This window comes from Herpailurus yagouaroundi, unplaced genomic scaffold (assembly GCF_014898765.1).
Source record: "Herpailurus yagouaroundi ecotype Mexico unplaced genomic scaffold, PumYag 166, whole genome shotgun sequence".
NCBI lineage: Eukaryota > Metazoa > Chordata > Mammalia > Carnivora > Felidae > Herpailurus > Herpailurus yagouaroundi.
The window spans coordinates 13,838,644-13,860,040 of record NW_024412407.1 but is presented as its reverse complement, the minus strand read 5'-3'; the positions used below and the strand labels follow the sequence as shown (position 1 = coordinate 13,860,040).

The following is a 21,397-nucleotide window of genomic DNA, read 5'->3' as shown; positions in this document are numbered from 1 at the left end:
TTTCCTCCCTCTCTGTTTTTATTTTATTTTTCCTTCCCTTTCCCTGTGTTCATCTATTTTGTTTCTTAAATTCCACCTATAAGTGAAATCATATGATATTTGTCTTTCTTTGACTTATTTCGCTTGGCATAATACACTGTAGCTCCATCCATGTTGTTGCAAATGGCAAGATTTCATTATTTTTGATGCTGAGTAATATTCCATTATATGTATACATACCACATCTTCTTTATCCATTCATCAGTCTGTAAACACTGATTCTAACTGAAAGATGTTTGCCTTTGGGTCTTAGAGCAAATCATGTCTCATATTCTGACTAAAGCAAATAATTATTTTCAGAAGCCATTTCTTTTCATTACAACATGTTTTCAGTGCTCTTTAAAATACAATTAAACACTAAAAACGTATTTTTTGAAAAACGGTTGGTTTGGTTATGCCAAAAAAGGCAGAAAAATGTTCTGTAAACACCTTTTCTGTTTGTTTTAATAATAGTCAACATTATTAAATATAGTTCACACACTCACTCTTTCTGTTGGCTACCTACCTTTCCCAGTAGATTCTTTCCTTCCTTTCTGGTTCACCCGTGTTTGTCTCTTAGTTACACATCCCCTGAGTCCCCCATTCTTTTCTCCATCTATCTCAGAGCCTTCAGGAAGCTTGATTTCGTTTCCTGGTACACTGGCTGCTCTGCTGCCTTTCTGAAATAGACAGGAAATAAGTCATAGCTGACTTTGGCTGTTCTATTATGTGACATGATTTTGATTTTCTTTCTGTTGGTTTGAGGGAGAGGAACAATGTAAAAGCCATTATCCAAAGGAGTAGTGCCTCATTAGGGAAAGGCCCCACATTCATTTATTTGAAAACTTTTGGCCAAGACATTACGTTTTTAGACTTACATAAAAGCACTCTCAATTATCCCTGTATTTTAAGTTTTTAAGCCTAGAAACAGGAGTAAATCAATTTTCCCTTCATGCTAGAGAAGAGTCCTAAATCCTATTATATTAGCAATGAACATGGTATTTTTTACAGCTATTGAGAGAACACTGACAGAACAGTATTGACAGAACATGGTACTTAAATTTGGAAATAGAGCCATTATCCTGCCATAGATTTGCAAAATGTATAGGGTGTTTTTGTATGTATATTTCAAGTGGGAAATTACTACCTTGTGGGTAATTATTATTTCTTTAAATTTAGGCAGTAATGTTGAAGTCCTCATGAGTGGCAACGTGAGGTGTTACAATATTGTGGTAGAAGCCATGAAAGCATTCCCTGACAATGAAAAAATTCAAGAAGTGAGTTGCTGCTTGCTCCATAGGCTTACCTTAGGTGAGTTCTAATTCTTGGTTAATTTGTTGTCACGGTTTATATGATGTAAGTGCATATACCATACATACGGAGGTTGTATGTTGGATAAGTAGCATATTGACATATACTGGATGGAAGTATTGTAAAGTAGCAAACTATCCTGCCATGCTTAGAATTTTACTTTATTTTTTGAGAGAGCGAGAGAGAGCACATGTGTGTGGGCTATATTTAAAGTATAACTATGTATATAGCTGATCCATACAAAAGAATAAGCATAACATGTAGAAAAACGTGAAGCACAATGCAGAGGAATGCCCCACCCACCTGAAGTATTTGTACATTACCAATGCTGGTGAAGGTCCCCTGGGCTGCTGCTTCTCCCTGCTTTCCCTATAGAGTTAACACCATTCAGTATTAAAAAGCCGTCAACTTGATCTTCAGATAAGGATACCTTTCTTTCGTTCTCATTCATCTGTTCATTTGTTCCATTTAATGACTAGAGAATTTATTGCCCCTGTGACTGTTTCAAAAGAAGCTTAACTTTCTCTTCATAATTAAAAAACCCAAAGTCAACGAATAAATATTTTGCATTTTGTCAAATTATGTAACCTTATTATGGGTTTAATGCACATAAAGGCCTTATATAATTTACTATGTATTTTCATGTAAACTGTCTGAAAGTAAGATAAGGCCAGTCTCCCTGGTATTTGCCCAGAGTCATAGAGTTGGTGGATGGTAGAGCGGTTGTTGGCAGTGGTGTGGCAGGGAAGACAAGGTGAAGGGACAATGCAGGTTTAGAGAAGTTGGTAAAAGTAGAGGAGAATCTTTTGAAATGACTTTCCAAGACTAGATATCCCTAAGGGCGGGGGGTATGTCTGCTTAGTGGGTGGATGTGAAAGAGGTAAGAACATAAGAAGGTGTTGAAAGAAGAGTTATACCTGATTAAGCTGCCTTTTGGTATTGAAGCCGTTGATTGATATTTAGTGTGGGCTTTAGGCTTTTCAGATATATGATCTTTTCCAATTCTGGCTTTGTGTCCTAGGGATTATTTAATTAGACTTACAGCTAAATAGGAGTTTCTTTCTTATTTCTGGAAGGAAACTGGTGACTGTTGTAGAGTTAGAAATAAGCTTAAATGGAAGGAGGCACGTATTTCTGGAATATCATTTAAAAATTCCTTCCTCATAATGACTTAGATTTTTGGATTGTGTGCTGATTTCAGAAGAATGAGTATAAAAAGGTGTGAGATTTCTTTCTGGTTTAGTTTAGAAGTGGTGAAGTGTTCTCTTACTCTTTTTTTCTAAAATCATCGCAGACAAAATCAAGTAACGGCGTGTGCCAGTGGCTTTTCTGAGCAGTATTCCTTTAAGCGAAAGAAGAGTTCAGCCAAAGCATTTAATGACGAGGGAGGGAGTTTTTCTCCATCTTTACAAAATTAAGCTATTTTGTACAATGAATATTGTAGTGCCATGCATAACATACCATTGTTTTATGGGATGACAGGAGAAGGCGTCAAAGAACAAAAAAATTAATGTAACCCAAACATATCATTATTTTTGCCTGGTCAGTTCCGTTGTCTAAGATAACTGAATGACTACATGAAATAAATTTTCAAAACTTTATGCAATTATACTAAGCTACTTAAATTACGTATATTTTAATGTCATTAAAAATATTTACTACTCAAATTTGTTGATTTAAATACTGTTATACAATTCAAAGTAATTTAGGTTTCGCAGATGAGAATTCAGCTAAAATCTCACTTACCTTTTAGGTAATTTTTTTAATATTCTTGTATTAAACGATGTACATGAGTTTGTGGTGAAAGCTGTGCGGCGGTATTCAGAGAACGCCACGTTACAAATTGCAGCGCTCAGCTGTTTAGCACTCCTCAGTAAGTAACTTTACTAAACAAGAAATTGTTATGGGGCATTTGATCTTGAATGGGAACCTTATAACAAGACAACATTATCGAGACAGTCATATGTAGGGAAGGAAGCATTAAATGCCTTTTCTGTCCTTATGTAATTTCTTTTCTTTTAAAAAATTTTGTTGAGTTTATTTATTGTAAGGGAGAGAGAGGAGGAGGAGGGACAGAGAGAGGGAGAGAATCCCAAGCAGGCTCCCTGCTGCCAACGCAGAGGCAGATGTGGGGTTTGATATCATGCACCTTGGGATCATGACCTGAGCCAAAATCAAGAGTTAGATGCTTAACTAACTGAGCCACCCAGGTGCCCCTGTAGTTTGTTTTCTCATAGAAGATACTTTCAAGGGAACTAACAGTTGTGATTAGTACACCTTTCCTCTTCATACATGAGTAATTACATCCTTGATTTAGCTTTGTTAGCAGGCAGCTAATCTCAGTTCATCTTCCTCTAGTCTGTTAGTTTTGTTTGGTGTCCTCTTCCTCATTTGATCATTTGACTAACTGGAATAGCATTGTTATGAGGTGTGTAATGTATTTTTTAAAGTCTTTGTAATGAATCAAGACCACTACTAAGGAATACCTCACTTCGTTCATAATGTTTCAAAATAGGGACTTCAAGCTGGTCATTCAGACTGTAAGTAAGTCATATACTTAAATTTTTTCAAGCTGAGACCATTTTCCTAAATCAAGATTTGGAGGAAAAGAATGAAAATCAGGAGAATGATGATGAGGAAGAAGAAAAATTGTTTTGGTTGGAAGCCTGTTACAAAGCGTTGACGTGGCATAGAAAGAACAAGCACGTGCAGGTCAGACACTTTTGTAAATATCAGTAGTTACTCAGAATTGTGCTTGTTCAATAATTTATATTTTGACAGGTTTCTTTTTTCTCCCCTGATCCAGGAAGCTGCATGCTGGGCCCTAAACAATCTCCTCATGTACCAAAACAGTCTCCATGAGAAGATCGGAGATGAAGACGGCCAGTCAGTAGTTTTGATTTTACATGATAGAGAATTGCAGTTACATTTTTAATCAATCCATATAAAATACCGTAATTGTAACTTTTATTTTTAGAAATATTTTTGATGTAGGCATATATGTTTCAAGTGTTGCCACAAAATAGTGGTGCATCCATAATATTTTGATACTAGTGTGATTGAGAATTATTACCCAGCGATTTGGAATCAAGCATCATTCAGAAATTATGGGTCATCGAGAAAGAACCTTTCAGTTTTCTAGCTGATCATTAAAAATGCTGTATTAATTAATCTCAGGTGACAGAGATTGCAGAGCCATCTGTGACCTTCTCTGTTGCAGTGACTAGCCAGCAGGTTGTCGATATCAGGAGTTCAGTGTGGTCAGAAGCCTCCAAATTGATTCCCTACTTGATGTTGCAGTGTTGATGTGTCTTCTCTTTAGAGGCTTATTTGTAGCTGTCAGCTCTGGAGGAGGCTTTCTATGGGAGTGCCATTCAAGCCTCCTAAGAGCAGCCCTCTCTCTCAAAGATACAAACTGTAAACAGAAGTTTGGTGTGTATCAGAGTTGTTTCATGGCCGCAAGGCTCTGTGCTTTATGCAATGCTTATACGTGTGATGTTTGCCCTGGGTATGCTGCTGCTTTAAGAACTTTTGAATGACTTTTCTTGGAAACTTAAGTAGTGATAGCGTACATCTCAAATCCTGAAAACCTGGATGCATATGAGTCCGTTGCCCGTCGGGAGAGAATTAATGACACAAATGCTATTTAATTATATATCTCCATTTTAAAAGGCAACAGTAATACTTTAGAAAACTGTATGTTAAACCAGCATCCTAATCCACTTTGAGCAATCTTTTTAAGATTAAGTTCTTGTTGCAGTTTATAAATTTCAGCTCATAGCACACTGATTTCCTTAATATCCATAGGAAACCTTTAAAATATATTATTAAAAGAATATATATTATGCTCTACACTTTTAAAATTCATGCTGTTTCTTTATGATTTTTATTTTTTTCTTGTTTCCATTCTTTTTCTCACTTTATCTTTTTACTCTTAACACCTCTTTATATATTTGCTGAATCTTTTCCCCCCTTTATTGCTTATCAACTTTGAAGGAACAGAGAAATACTAATTTATTAGTATTTAGTGGATTTGAACTACCTTTTAAATGTAAAAACTGTTTACCTGTAATTCACAAAGTGACTTGTTAAAGTGGAGGTGACATGAAATCCTGTTTAAAGGCCTTGTTTGTTGTTAGAGTAGATAATGATAAGGGAATATTTGAACTAATTATTCAAAGGTTCCCATTAATAATGTGATTGAATTTGTGAAAGATTCCCAGCTCATAGGGAAGTGATGCTCTCCATGCTGATGCATTCTTCATCAAAAGAAGTCTTCCAGGCCTCTGCAAATGCGTTGTCCACTCTGTTAGAACAAAATGGTAAGGAGGAGTACATCATTTTTGAATAAAAGGAAATGCATTTTGTATTGTTTTAAACTTGTAAAGATAATACATTATAAAAAATTCACACAAGTAGATATTTACCTGATATGTAGATGTATTGATATATAGGTAAAAAGATAAAGAAAATAAACATTTTGATTTTTTTCCTGAATTTCTATGTGTGTAGTCACACATAACATGTATTGTATATATGTACAACATACATATATACAATATGTACGATATATAGTATATTTTCTATGTTTGCAGAAATGGGATAATATTAATACTTTTATAAGCAGGTTGTATATGTTTTCTTTTTTGTGTTGATAAATGTAAAATTTTGTATTATCATTTTTAATAGCAGTGTAGCTTCCCACATACACCTATACTCTATTTTATGAACCATTTTCTCATTGATAGACTTTTACTTTGTGTTGAGTGGGATTTTTTTTTGGGGGGTACCTATAATAAACACCAAATGGTCACTTTTTTCCATTTTCTTTCATGTACTGTTCCTGTTATTATTTTTTTTTTTTAAAGAAAACTTTCTAGATAATGCAATGCATAGAGAGATAGTCACCATGGTAAAATCTGTTAAAATTGTCCTTTACATGTAAGCGTTCTGTTATTAGGGAGAGAAAAATGGCTGTAATACCTTTGGAAAGACTCTGAGGTTTAAAATTGAGGCTCTGGATGTTCAGATTCCAGGCTCCCATGAACAGGAAATCCTGCCAGAAAATCTTGGGAGAAAACTCATCATAAAGGCATTTGGACTTGGCAGCTCTTTCAGAATATTTTTAGAGGGAGCAAAATAGAGAAAAACACTGAAAGCCCGAACCAGAGACCAGTGTTTGCACCACCTGTTAGTAGAGAACCTCCATAGAAGTGAAGGGAATCAACAAACCAGTCCATGCATGTTTCTCAATGCTGTTATTTAAGTCGAATCAAGAGGAAAATAATTTATTCTTCCCTTTCCTTCTTTCTCACTTTACCTCTCAGGTGGCATTTTATTTATTTATGTATTTATTTATGTATTTATTTATGTATTTATTTATTTATTTATTTTTAAATGTTTGTTTTTATTTTTGAGAGAGAGAGAGAGAGAGAGCGAGAGAGCGGGAGAGGGTCAGAGAGGGAGACCCAGAATCCAAAATAGGCTCCAGGCTCTGCGCTTGTCAGCACAGAGACTGATGCAGGGCTTGAACCCACAAACTGTGAGATCATGACCTGGGCCTAAGTCAGACGCTTAACAGACTGAGCCACCCAGGTGCCCCTCAGGTGGCACCTTAATAAAAACACTTGAGCTGGGAAGAGCCCTCACAGACAGATAGGGGTTGCCCTCTGGGATAGTAAGTCAGAGCAGGAGTGTTAGGAAAGGGAATTGCTGCCCTTAAATCTCCCATCTTCTACTGTGCAGAGACCTGGATTGGGATCTCCCTCCTGAAAATGAGGACCAGAGCCTCACTTGGTTGCTTTTGTGTGGCACATCGAGGAGAGGAGAGTAACCTTGGCCATATACAAATGTTGTGCCAGTGCTGTTGTTCTTTGCCCTGTGGAAATCTTTGATATGCCAACAAAACAACCAGTGTCTGAGGATTAGTTACATGGGGAGTCAGCCTTGATTTTGATCAGAATCAGTGCCCTGCTCTTCCTTGTTCCTTACTTCTTTGTTCTTGGCCACCTGCTAGGTAAACTGTACTCAGATCCCTTGTATTATTCTTGGAGTTCTGCCTTAGGAGAGTATTAAGACCTTGAGCAGCTTGGTCACCAACCTCTGTGGGCAACTTCTCATTGAAAGACACTTGGAAACGTGGAGTATGCAGGGTTGGAATGGGTTTTATTGAACAACAACAGGACTGGCAGGCAGAACTGGTTTCTGCCATGACGTTACCCAGGCCAAAGCTTGAACATCTTGTGTGACATTTCCCTCAATTAATTAATTATCTACTTAATGAATTAAGTTAATATTTATTGAGCTCCTGCTAGACAGTGACCTAGGCATTTGGATTATCATATAAATAGGATACTCCCAGGTTCAGGGAGCTTCAACTCTAGTGGGGAAGACAGATAATAAGATCAAATAACATATGTGTGAGGTAGCTACGAAAGAAGAAAATGAATCAGAGAAGAAGGATGTGTGTGAGGGGTCAGAGGAGTTAAAATGGTGGCGAGGCAGCCAGGGAGGAAGGTGAATATTGGATAAAGAGCTGCAGGAAGTTACATATTATTATTGGCCTTTTAAAGCAGATAATTTATTACTAAAATGGAGCAGAAGAGGTCAGGACTTTATGCAGATATAAGGTAAAGGAGATAAGGTGTCTAAAATGTTCTGTGAACTCTGAAATCACTGCATGATGTAATTTCTCTTAGGTCCAGTGTTTGAGGAAATTTCTGTTCTCAATTTTTAAGTCAAAGGTTAGGTGAATGTCTAGGACAGTATGGTGCCTGGACCAGTAACATCTCCAGGAAACTTGTTAAAAATGTAAATTCTAGGGCCCTGTTCAGACCTGCTGAATCACAACCTCTGAGGTTAGACCCAGCAATCTGTTTTTCAGCAAGCCTTCTGAGTGATTCCAAGTTTCTCTGCAGTGCGGGCACTCCTGGTGTAGAGGGACTTCCATCTTTTATTTAAAATTTTTTTTTTCAACGTTTTTATTTATTTTTGGGACAGAGAGAGACAGAGCATGAACGGGGGAGGGGCAGAGAGAGAGGGAGACACAGAATCGGAAACAGGCTCCAGGCTCCGAGCCATCAGCCCAGAGCCTGACGCGGGGCTCAAACTCACGGACCGCGAGATCGTGACCTGGCTGAAGTTGGACGCTTAACCGACTGCGCCACCCAGGCGCCCCGGGACTTCCATCTTTTAAAAGTATCCTCTTGGTTAGAAGTTAGCCACTTTAGGAGGGGTTACTGAACCTTCTGACATGACCAAGCAAAATAACCCAACTTATCATATTTTAGTGTGTGTTATTCTGGGTGTCTTTAAAAGGTATGAATTTTTCAGATTTTGGCAGTATTGTAGAATGTGTATATCAATTCCACTTCTTTCTGACTTTTCCCGATTTTCTATCATTTCTTCCTTTCCCAATTTGAGGTTGATAACTCATTTTCAAAATACAGATCTTTCTTGACTTATGATGATGGGGTTTTGTCCAATAAACCTGTCATAAGTAGAAAATGTTGAAAGTTGAAAATGCATTTAATACACCTAACCTACTGATCGTTACAGTTTAGCTTTGCTGAACTGAAATGTGCTCAGAAGACTTATGTTGGCCTGTAGTTGGGCAAAATCATCTAACGTGAAGCCTGCTTTATAACAAAGTGTTGAATGTTTCATGTAATTTACTGAATGCTGTACTGAAAGTGAAAAACAGGATGAGAGGTAGAGTGTAAGTGCATCGGTTGTTTACTCTTGTTATTTTGTGGCTTGCGGCCACTCCCCAGCATTAAGAAAGAGTATTGTACTCTGCCTGAGAAAAGATCAAAATTCAAAATTTGAAGTATGGATTCTACTAAACGTGTATCACTTTCACACCATCACAAAGGTCGAAAAATTGTTGGTTGAGCCATCTGAAGTCAGGACCCTCTGTGGTACTTAATCTAAGTTTCATTTCCTGCCACTTTCAGAGTGTTGACCTGCAGTGTGTAATGTTGGAATGATATTTATACAGACTCTTCAAGACAGTTTATACTTAAATAGACAGTATAAGATAATGTGCATTTAGTGAAGGAAGTTTATAACAAAGAAAAATTATTCTGTAGTCATTATTGCTGGGATATAGTTATCTTCCCACATAGAGTATAAAATCAGTTGTAAAGCATATTTATTAAGCTTTGGCATTGTGAAATTATGTAATAATTTTGTCAGTGCTTTCCATCCCTTTGCACATGATGGTGTACCTATAAATAATGTTTGTACAGTTCGCTGGGATGAATGGAGAAGGTAGCTCAAGGCTGAAGGCAGCCTGACATGGTTCCAGCCCCTGTCCCACCCTACTCCGCCTGCCCCCGCAAGGTTTGAGTGGATGGTCAGTACCTTCATGCACCTATAACTTATTCCCAGCTCACTAGTGTCTAACGTGCCTAGTAAGTCTGTGTAAGTGCGGTTATTTTGTGACACTGTTATAAATATTAGAATGAAATGTAACTTTCATTCTTATTTTGGAGGGCATTATTTTAAAATATTTTCCTGCAAAAGCACTCCTTTCACATGGATAGGATTATGTTGGAACCAGTCTTGTCTATGAATAAAACTTTAAAAATCAAAACCTCAACTGAAATTGTGAATAAGTGTGAACAATTGAAAATGGTGCACATTTGAAAGATAAACATTAATGATCTTTAAGTTGCAATGAAATATAAATTCTACATGTACTTTTCTGTGAATTTGGACTATCTTAGCATTTTGTGTCTACTGCAGAATTATGAAAGTGTGCTTTTATTTCTATGAGTAACGTTAAAAACATTTTATAGTTAATTTCAGAAAAATCCTCTTGTCAAAAGGAATATACCTGAATGTATTGGAGTTAATGCAGAAGCATATACATTCTCCTGAGGTTGCAGAAAGCGGCTGTAAAATGCTAAATCATCTTTTTGAAGGAAGGTAATACAGATTCATGAACTTATGCAGAATATATAAGGTTGGGCCAGGAATATATCAATGTTTCAAGCATATTTCTAAGAGTTAAAAGAAAAACATAAGACATTTGCAGATTGAAACATTGTGGAATATACTCTTATATCACCAATACTGTAGACTTCTTTTATCTGACTGTGGAAAGGGATGGCAGAGATTGTAGAAACACGTTGAATTGGCTTTTGTACTTTGTGCTTGGTGCTGACCACATTTTGGAAAATAGCAGTTGTACAATCAGTTTTTCAAATTATTGTGTATGAAAGGCATGAGATAAAATCAGAATATGGCTTCTGTTTTTTTCACAACAAATATTTATTGCGATTCTTTCATTTGAATTAACCTGGTCTTCTCTTCCTGCTCTCATTCCTTAGCTGGGAAGTCCAAAGATGTTAAGATTCCATGGCTGGTTAGAGGCACAACAGGACCAGATCTGGGGGTGGATGATAGGGCAGGGTTGGGGGGTGGAGTGGTGAGTGGGGGGCTTAAGAAAAACCTGTTTAAAAGGCTAAAACTGAATTATGTACAGAAGGTGCCTACTCAGTGCCTTTTTGCATTTTATTAGGCCAAAGAATGTGAAGTAACTTTGGCCTAGTCTGTGTGAATCTCAAACAAAAAAATAAGCTCTCTAGGAAACTGTAATGTGTAAAAGAAAAAATAATTAGCACAAATGTTGCAGTAGAAGATGATTTTGTGTCCTGGCTTTCCCACTAATTTGAGCCAGCCATTTGATGTCTAAACATCAGGTTCCTCTTTGGTAAAGAGGGATAAATAGTAATAATCTCATTAGTTGTAAGTTTATAACGTAAATATTAAATCACTTACTTCTTACAAAGTTAAGATAATGCCTACACATTGTAAGCACTCAATAAATCACAGCTATTATTATTAATACTGTTATTAAATATGAATAAATGAAATGCAAATAGCATGGTAAAATGTATGTACCACATTGGTAGGCTTTTAAGGAATAAGGTTATGTTGTTTTTAACATCCATCCAGCTAATTTATTTACGTTTATATATATCATATCTTTGAGTCATATTTCTTTTATTTAAATGTTGCTATTGAATATTTAAATGCAAAGTTGATCTCCAGTGATGATTTTTATGGTCCCGGAAGTGTGCAAACCTTTATAAATGAGACAAAGCACCATGGAATAATCTACCCTTTAAGATTCTGTAGTTTATGTGCAATTAATGCTTCTGGCTGTTTCCTCATAGGTAAAATATACAGTTTTAGTCCTGGGGATTCAAAGTAACTATGACAGTGGGCATGCCACTAAAAAACCCACTGTCTAGTTGCGGAGACTGATGTGTAAAGAGACAGTTACAATAAATACTGTGTGATAATGCAGTGGCAGGGATGAGTAAGGGCACAGTGGTTAGAGGAGAGTGAATGAAGTGGGATGACCAAACAAGAGAAGCTTACCGTGACCACAGAACCACGCGAAGTGAGGGTTTGGTTGGAATAATGCACAGGTTTCAGTTAACATGGCGCTGTGCAAAGCAAGGCCTGCCTGTTTTACAGTTTTTAGTACCTACTGAAATCTAATCCAGTGGCATTTCTTCATATGGAAGGGAAAGAATAGCCAAAATACCTTAGAGAAACTTAAGACTTCAACGCAAATGAAACTAATTAAGAATACCATACACGGAGTCCAGTGGTGTTAATTTGGAAGAGGCGGGTTGGTATGCTGTAAAGATCCCTGACCTTGGAGCTCAGACAGTTTTTGTGTTCCAGTCCTGGCTCTGTCACATTCTGGTTATAGGACCTTGATACGTCACCTCTGTCAGCCTAAACTCTTCATCTGGAAAATGCAGATAATAACACCTGCTTTTTCAGGGTTGTTGCCAGTGACCCATATGCAGATCAGAAAGGAGATGTGTCTTGTGAAACTAAATAAAAGAATGCTCAGGTTATTAGGAATTCCACTTCTTGAGGTCAGGGTTTAATTAAATAATAATTAAAATAGGTGTGCTCATATTACTGAATGCAAATGCATTTCCATATCGCCTTTTCTGGTAAAATAGAATGGTTCTGTTTTCCTGTACTGTTTCAACTGGGTGTTTGTACAATGGAATAAGGTTGTACTTTTAATAAGCGTTTCAATCTTATATTTCCAGTAATGCTTCCATGGATACAATGGTAGTAGTGGCCCCCAAAATAATAACAGTTATGAGATATCATGAGGCATCATTATCAGTGCAGCTGGAGGCACTTCGAGCTATTTTACATTTTATAGTTCCAGGTAAGTCACATAATGGATATGGGAAGAGATGGCGATTTCAATGGATTTTTTTGACTTTTTCTGAAATACCAACTTTCTAGGCAAAAATGAAAGGACCAGCTTTTCTCAACCAAAAGCAAATCTTCCCACTAATCTAAAAGTAAAAAGAGAGGAAAAATGGTGATGTGGAAGGGTCAGATTAATTTGTAAGAAAATTGGATAATTTATTTATACAAGCAATCACTATAATATAAAGTATAGAGCTTTGCTTCCAAGGAGAGTGTCAACCTCTGATAATTTTTTCTATTTCTGTTGCCATCCAAGTTTTGTTTTGTTTCTTGTCTGAACTATAAACATAGCTAAGTAATTTTCACACTTTCTCTTTTGCCTCTTTCCGGTCCTTCTTTTACTCTGTGGTTGAATGAATCTTTCTCAAATATAACCGTGTGGCTTTTATTTATTAACCTCAGTAGCTTCTGTTCTCTCCCCTTTACCCCCTGCTTACATCTGTTGTGACCTCACTTGTCCTTCCAAGCCTGTTTATTTTGTATTTATTTATTTTAATTTATTTTATGTTTTATATTTGAGAGAGAGAGAGAGAGATAGACAGAATGTGAGCAGGGCAGGGGCAGAGAGATGGAGACAGAATCTGAAGCAGGCTCCAGGCTCCAAGCTGTCAGCACAGAACCTGACGCAGGGCTTGAACTCACGAATGGTGAGATCATGACCTGAACCGGTCAGACACTTAACTGACTGAGCCACCCAGGCACCCCCAAAGCCCATTTAAAACAACTGCTCCTCCATTCATTCCGTATATATTTATTAAGAACCTCCTTTGTTCTAAATATTGTGATGGCTGCCCAATGATGAAAAATGAATGAAGAAGGCATTATGGTACTATTATTGGAGCTTCGAGGTAGATGGATATGTAAATAGATAATTACCAGACAGTATGAGCAGAGCTGTTACTGCCATAGTATAAAAGGCTGTGAGAATATTGGTGGAGGCACAAGTAATTTAATCAAAGGAGTAGGTCAAGATTGAGATATTTGAAGTTGAAGGGTGTGTGAAGCTGACCAGGTAGGAAGGTTAGGACCCTTCAGGCAGAAGGACAGAGTGCACATGGTCTTGGGTGAGTAAGGTGTGAGGAGATCAGTGCCTGTGGATGAATGTGGAAGGACTGGCGGAGGCCTGAGGTTAAGGGCCTGACCACAGCACTGAGCAAGTGTGTGGCTTTTTTGAACAGAAGTCAGTTCAGATTTATTAAAGGTGTTCAAAAACTTTAGTGTCATGAACAAGTCTGCAGTTTATAGTGAAAGCGCTGTGCTGTGGAGGATGATTGGCAGGGAGAAAGCCTCCTCCAGGGAGATTGCGTTGGAGGCCATGATGGTCAGGTGAGACATGGTGGGGGCCCAGCGATGGAAGCAGGGGAGACGGTGGATCTGAGAGACAGGACATATGTTTGATAGGACTTTCTGACTGCTGAATATCGGGGACGTAATTACTTTTTGTTGCTCTGTAAAATTCCTATTCTTTTACAGCCCAGGTTTTTTTTTTTTTTTTTTTGTACGCACTGTTTTTAAAAGAAATCCTCATAAATCTACCACTATCTTTAATCATAATCGTATTTTATGTTTCTAAGAATAAAAGCATACTCGGTACAAGAATATACATTTTTTCAAGGAGGGGGCATTCTTCAGTCGTCGTCATTGTTGGTGTTTTTAATCCCCTGGCATATTGAACTAAAATAGCTGTTCAATTAGTAGATTTTGAATTGAATCATGATGTGCTATTGATAGTTGTCATGCAACTTTTAAGGTATAATTTAACAGACATAATTTTGCTTGAAAATATTATTACAATTTTTTTTGAACTTTGTAGATTGTAAAAAACAAAACAAAACAGAACCATTTTGATCATCCTTAAAGGTGCCAGCCTTAATCTTTTAAATTTTAAAGGTAAGCAGAAGACTTTCAGAACCAAATCTGTTAGTTAATAAAATAATATTCTTTTGGTTAAGAAACAAGTTTTGGGGGTGCCTTCAAGGCTGTCAGTTAAGTGTCCAACTTTGGCCTATGTCATGATCTTGCAGTCTGTGAGTTCGAGCCCCATGTCAGGCTCTGTGCTGACAGCTCAGAGCCTGGAGCCTCGTTCAGATTCTGTGTCTCCCTCGCTCTCTGCCCCTCCCCCACTCTCTCTCTCTCTCTCTCTCTCTCTCTCTCTCTCTCTCTCTCAAAAATAAATAAATATTTTAAAAAATCATACTGGGGTCACCTGGGTGGCTCAGTTGGTTAACCGTCCGACTTCGGCTCAGGTCATGATCTTACAGTTCGTGAGTTTGAGCCCCGCCTCAGGCTCTGTGCTGACAGCTCAGAGCCTGGACCCTGCTTCCATTCTGTGTCTCCCTCTCTCTCTGCCCTGCCCCACTCACACTCTATCTTTCTCTCTCTCAAAAATAAATAAACATTAAAACATTTTTTGAAGATAATTTTTTTATTGTTTTTAGAATTGACTCTGAAGCCACATTGATAGCAATAATCATTAGATATGTGAACTTATGTATTTAAAAGGTCAATTAAGTGATTTTCTTATAATGATGTTTAGATCTATTAATGGGTACCCTTGGAAATAATTTTATAATTTTAGGGTTGTATTTCATGTATAGAAATACATATTTGTTGACACATTTATAAACATATCATTATATAAATACATTTCTTTATTGTTATCTATTTTATTCTATGCTCCCATACCGTATTACTATACCATACTACACCGTAATTTGCTATACTGTATCTTAACCATTCTATGTATCAATGAGTTAACTATAGTATCAGTACCCCTGTAGTTTTGAGGTTGAATATGATTCTGGTTTGAGCATGTTAAGTTGAGGTAGGTGCCTATAATATCTCAGTTCATTTATTAAGTAGCCCATATTCAGATTGTCTTAATTGTAACAAAGGTGTGTGTTATAGCAAATTTATATAATTCAGTGTCCAGTTCAGGCCCACATATTGCATATGGGCTGTTAGGTTTCTTAAACTTCTTTCAATGTAGTAGTTTTCAATTTTTCCTCTTTTTTGGAACAATTAAGTTACTGAAGTGATTGACCTGGTAGCTTTGTAAGATTTGTTTTTTTAATGTTTACTTATTTTTGAGAGAAAGAGAGGCAGGGCACGAGCAGGGGAGGGCAGAGAAAGAGAGGGAGACACAGAATCCGAAGCAGGCTCCAGGCTCTGAGCTGTCAGCACAGAGCCTGGGGTGGGGCTCAAACTCACACACCACAAGATCATGGATGCTTAACTGACTGAGCCACCCAGGAGTCCCTCCAGTTTCTTCATTTTTTTAAGATGAAGTAAACTTCACTTTACTCTACCCAAACTCCTTATAGTTTCTACAAATCTTGGGCACCTGACTTCATTTCTTTTGGTCATTACTTCTTCTTTCCCTTTTATTATTTGCACATACCTCTATTTTGTTAACCACTATAATAGTTTATTTACATATGTGTTCTAAAGCTAAGCATTGGGCTCGAGAAAGGCAGAAACTAGGTCTTCCTGTTCTATTTCAGCTACTAACACAAACCAGGATGAGAGTAGACCTTCAACTGTCTCTTTGAATGAAATAGTAGAAAGCATATGTGCAAAAACAGAACTTTTAGCAACTTTACCTATTACCCTTCAGAGGTACAAGATCAGAGTTGATATAATTTCTCTCTTCATTTTATTTTTTTATCAATGTGGGCTGAGCTTAAAATGGAAGTCTAAATTTTTTTTTTTTTTACATTTTTTTAATGTTTATTTATTTCTGAGACACAGAGTGTGAGCGGGGGAGGGACAGAGAAAGAGGGAGACACAGAATCCGAAGCAGGCTCCAGGCTCTGAGCTGTCAGCACAGAGCCCAGCACAGGGCTTGAACCCACAAACCACGAGATCATGACCTGAGCCAAAGTCAGATGCTCATTGGACTGAGCCACCCAGGTGCCTGACTCTGTGGCTTTAATAAAATGATAAGACAGCTATTTTAATAAAATATTGCGTTGGTTATTTTTCTTGACTTGGTGTCAGATCTAGAAGGAATAATGTAAAATTCTTTAAGAAAGGACTTATGCAAATTGGGAATTATATAGAGGAAGGTGATTATGGGTATAAAACCACATCTGAAAGAACATTAAGAGAAACTGAATTTGTTTAATCAGGAGATGGCTTAGGATGCTATGAAAACTGTAAAACACCCCATTCATTTGTAGTTAGTAACAGTATGCTGAAAAACATGAAGAATTAAAATGTGTCAGGCATTGTTTGAAGTGCTTGATGTGTATGAATTTTTAAAATTCTCATAGCAACCCATGAGGCAGATACCTGTTTTTGTGTGTGTGCCATTTTACAGATGATGAAACAAGCATGAGAAGTGGAGATTTTAAGGTCACAACTTGTATAATGGAGTCAGGTATTCAACCTATGCAGCCTGACTCCTGAGTAGGCACTTTTATATATACATTTGTGCAACAAGCATACATTGAATAACAGATCTAAAACACTATGCTTGGAACTCTTGGTGATCTGGAGATGATTAGGTTATGGATCCTGCCCTCAAAATTTTGCAGTATGTACAATTTAAAGGACTGTTAGATGGAGAGGAAATTATATCCTTTATGGATAGTAGAAACTCAAGTGATATAACAAAGACCAGAGATGAAATTTATGGTAATGTTCATTTGGTCTTAATGTAAGAAGGATGTTTATTAAGACTTATTACATGTGATAAAGTTTTTATTACTCAACAGGCCTCCTCTTAGTGGTTACATCTGCTTGCGATGTAATCTGCCGTTTCAGAAATTAACGTGGGCTTGGTTACTGAAAATAAGGCAGAGAGAGTTTAAGCGACTTGCCTAAGGTCATACAGCTGTAGTGAATGTCTGAACCTGTCTGAATATATTCTAAAATGAGGACTGAAAGCTCCAGGAGGGTGGAGATCCACCCAGCCTTTGTTATTCATTGTGTTATTCCCAACATGTAGCAACAGCTCTGGCATGTAGTTAGCATTTAAGTTTTTTTTTGTTGTTGTTAGGTAAATGAAAAGCTATATATGCAGCCAGTTAATAGTTTGTGTTAATAAAAATAATTTAAAAAATATTTTTTAATGTTTATTTTTAAGAGAGAGAGAGTGAGCACAGGGGAGGGGTAGAGAGAGAGGGAGGCACAGAATTGAAAGCAGGCTCCAGGCTCCAGGCTATCAGCACAGAGCCTGATGTGGAGCTGGAACTCAAGAAACACGAGATCACGACCTGGGCCGAAGTCTGACGCTTAACTGACTGAGCCACCCAGGTGCCCCTTGTTAATACAGATTATTAAAGTTAATACAAATTATTAATAATTATTTCTATAGGCATAGGTTTTGGAAACATCATCCATTCATAATAATTGTAGTATGTAGTATCAATTATGTAACCACTATTTTTTGACTTCTTATTTTTTAACAGTTTTAGGATAGTTTAATTACCATGTAGCTTAATAAGGAATATGTTTCCTGTGAGTAACTTAATACTATTATACAGCCTTTGAGGACTTTTAACAAAAGTACATGCTCTTTACCACCATAACGCTGAAACTGAAATCTTTTTTCTTTTCACTGTTGTTCCAGCTGTTCTTTTATGTCTGCATTTGATATCTGACCTTTTTATGTTGTAGCCCAAATAACTGAGCTTTTCTCAAGCTGTCCATTGTTGTATAAAAATCTTGTATGAATACAGAGTATTCATACAAAAAAAGTATTGTTTGCTCTAGAAAACCTGTCCAGGTAGTAGCTCTTGCTACTTTAAATTCAGTAAACACCCACACACGTTGCATCTATTTTACGTTCAATGATAAACTTTTTATAATTTCTGTAAAGATAAGGGTTATTTCTTTGATAAGGAACTATGCATTAGAAAATAGTACAACATGTGTATGTATTGTTAGGTTAGTTATGATCACTTCTAGGAAGTGACAATCTGCTCAGCCTAAATCTTTATGAGAAACTTATTATTTATTTGTTTACTTATTTAGGCATGCCAGAAGAGTCCAAGGAAGATACAGAATATCAACATAAGCTACATATGGTTAAAAAACAGTGTTTCAGGAATGATATTCACAAACTGGTCCTAGCAGCGTTGAACAGGGTATGTACAATATAAGTTTTCTGCCTTTATACCATTCCCTGGACTGTGGGATTTGGAGAAATAGAAGGGCTGTTTCAGTTTCAGTTTTCCATCTTCTGTTTACTACGATAGTAGGAAGTTACGTGGGTGGAGATGTAAGATGCCAACAGGGATGCAAGGTGTGAAGAGATGTACCATCCAGCTGAGGGGAGTGTACTATTGACCACACACATGGACAGGTTCTTTAGGTTGCTGGTAACATAAATCCACTCCAGTCTACTCAATCAGAGAGAGAACTAAAAGCTAGATGTTAAGCTAAGCCTCATGAGTGATGTCAGGAACTGTGGCTGCTGTTGTCTTTCTTTTGGGTCTTTTCTGGTCTGAAAGGTCCAGTCCATGAAGACACAGGGCACAACATTAAAAGCTTCTTCGATTGCCTGGGCTCACTTTCATTGCTCTCCTCAGAGATACCCTCTGAAATGGTTCGGTGTGCATTGTTTCTGCCCATTTTTAGATATTTACGTATCTATATGCATTTACATGTATTACATATATTTACATATCTCTCTACATTTGCAATAATATAATGACTATAATCAACAATCATAAAAGTATGAAAAAAGCAGGGAATTAAATTTACATTGTGAAATGCAAAAGGAATTGATGGAATTAAGATGGTGTGGAGATTTAATGTAAGATGAATTGGTCTTTATAAAAGATACAAGAGTAAAGGTGTAAAGAATGATTAGAGTTAATGTTTTCATGAGAGGAAGAGAGCAGTCAAGGTGATTAATGGACATGATTCCTTGTGATTTAGTAGACTTTGAAAAATGTCATAAATCAGAATAGCCTGTAGAGAGATCTCCTTTAACAATTCAATTTAAACTGAACTTTATAATGTAATTGTCAATGATATATTTGAGTCATTTGTACTGAAACCTTAGTATGATTTTTGAGTATAGCAATATAATGGCTTGAATTCAATTCCAGAAATATTTGATGAAAACAAGTATGTGGAAGGAACTGTGTTAGGCACTGGGAAGACAAAAATGAACATGATTTGTGCCCTTCTGTCTTGGATCTCACAGTTGGGTGAGGGGAATAACAACAACAGCCACGCGTAAACCACATGTTCTGCATTGGGACTTACGAACTCTACTGGCTTTATGGACAATAGGCGTGTAGAGGAGGGGGTGGTTAATTTTATTCATGGTATATGTTGGTGAGAAGCAAGAGGTACCAGAACAACTTTACAGGTAACTGTAGCCCATCTTTTCTAAAGTTATTGACTATAAGTGTGATATAGTAGAAGGAGTCAGCGATCAGGAGAGCCCACCCTGTCAGTAAATACCGTGATGCCAAGAAAAGCACTCAGCTCCCAGGTCTTCCTTTCTTTTGCTTGCTACTTCCAGAAGCAGTGGTTGAGAAGCCTACCACTGCCTCCCCTATGTGTTCCGCCATTTCAACAGCTGAGCAATGACAAGGCATCTCACTAAACAGCGACTGTCATTTGGAGGCAGGGAGTTAAGGTCAGGGGGAAATAGAAGTGACAGTGTTTTAGTTTTTAAAACCTCCCCTGTTTTTAATTCCTAAAAGTTATTCCCCTGATTCCTCACCACTTTTGAGGAAAAAAACACTCTAAAAGAGGAATATAAGTATTTCTTTAGCTCTAAAATTCTGTGATTGCCTGTCTCACTCTGAATAAATGTTATAAAGCATCAGAGATTTTGGGCCCAAATACTGCAGACACCTGAAACGAATCACCTTTAAAAGTAAGTCTATTCTTGGAAAGCAGAATTACCAATTAGACAGAATTTGAGATTCAACTAAGGTTACAATGCAAAGACTATTAAGAGTATTTATTTACTTATTTGTTTTTATTTTTTTAATGTTTTAATGTTTTTATTTTTTTACTTTTGAGAAAGAGAGAGAGCAAGAGCAGGGGAGGGGCAGAGGGAGGGAGATGGGGGCAGAGGATCCGAAGCAGGCTTTGCACTGACAGCAGAGAGCCCAGTGTGGGGCTGGAACCCATGAAGCAGGAGATCATGACCTGAGCTGAAGTTGGACACTTAACCGACTAAGCCACCCAGGCTCCCTGGAAAGTATTTATTAAAGTGAATTTATGTTTGGATATATATAAAACTCCAGTAACATTCAGACTGAAGTTCAAATCTGTTGTTCAAATGCTTTATATTTGAACTCTTGAAAAAACAGTTTGGTTGGGTGTAAAATATTGGGGTTTATTTTCTTTAAAAACTTGTAGGGGCGCCTGGGTGGCGCAGTCGGTTAAGCGTCCGACTTCAGCCAGGTCACGATCTCACGGTCTGTGAGTTTGAGCCCCGCGTCAGGCTCTGGGCTGATGGCTCAGAGCCTGGAGCCTGTTTCCGATTCTATGTTTCCCTCTCTCGGCCCCTCCCCTGTTTATGCTCTGTCTCTCTCTGTCCCAAAAATAAATAAACGTTGAAAAAAAAAATTAAAAAAAAAAAAAAAAACAAACTTGTAGGCATTTCACTGTCTTTTAGTGCTGAATGTTTTAGGGGAAGAGTCTAAAACTAGCTTGATTTTTTTTTCTCACTTTAAAATGAGTGATATTTTCACCTGGATACCAAAGGATTCTTTTTCTTGAAATCCAGATATTTTATTACGTTGTATCTTAATTTTAGTCCTGGACTACGGTGTCTTCTTGTTAGCTATATATTCCATATTTTTATTTTTTCTGGGAAGTTTTCTTGAATTGC

The 21,397-nt window shown here is 37.2% G+C and overlaps 1 protein-coding gene across 1 annotated transcript in view; it reads left to right on the top strand.

The window, feature by feature from the left end:
• Positions 1-21,397, top strand: part of LRRK2 (leucine rich repeat kinase 2) — a 138,908-nt gene that overhangs the window by 15,650 nt on the left and 101,861 nt on the right. Inside the window, exons 7-14 of the mRNA XM_040488426.1 lie at positions 1,198-1,329; positions 3,083-3,202; positions 3,902-4,041; positions 4,136-4,215; positions 5,545-5,651; positions 10,131-10,260; positions 12,417-12,541; positions 18,568-18,680. Coding sequence (XP_040344360.1) covers positions 1,198-1,329; positions 3,083-3,202; positions 3,902-4,041; positions 4,136-4,215; positions 5,545-5,651; positions 10,131-10,260; positions 12,417-12,541; positions 18,568-18,680 — 947 coding nt within the window. The remainder of the gene's footprint in view (positions 1-1,197; positions 1,330-3,082; positions 3,203-3,901; positions 4,042-4,135; positions 4,216-5,544; positions 5,652-10,130; positions 10,261-12,416; positions 12,542-18,567; positions 18,681-21,397) is intronic.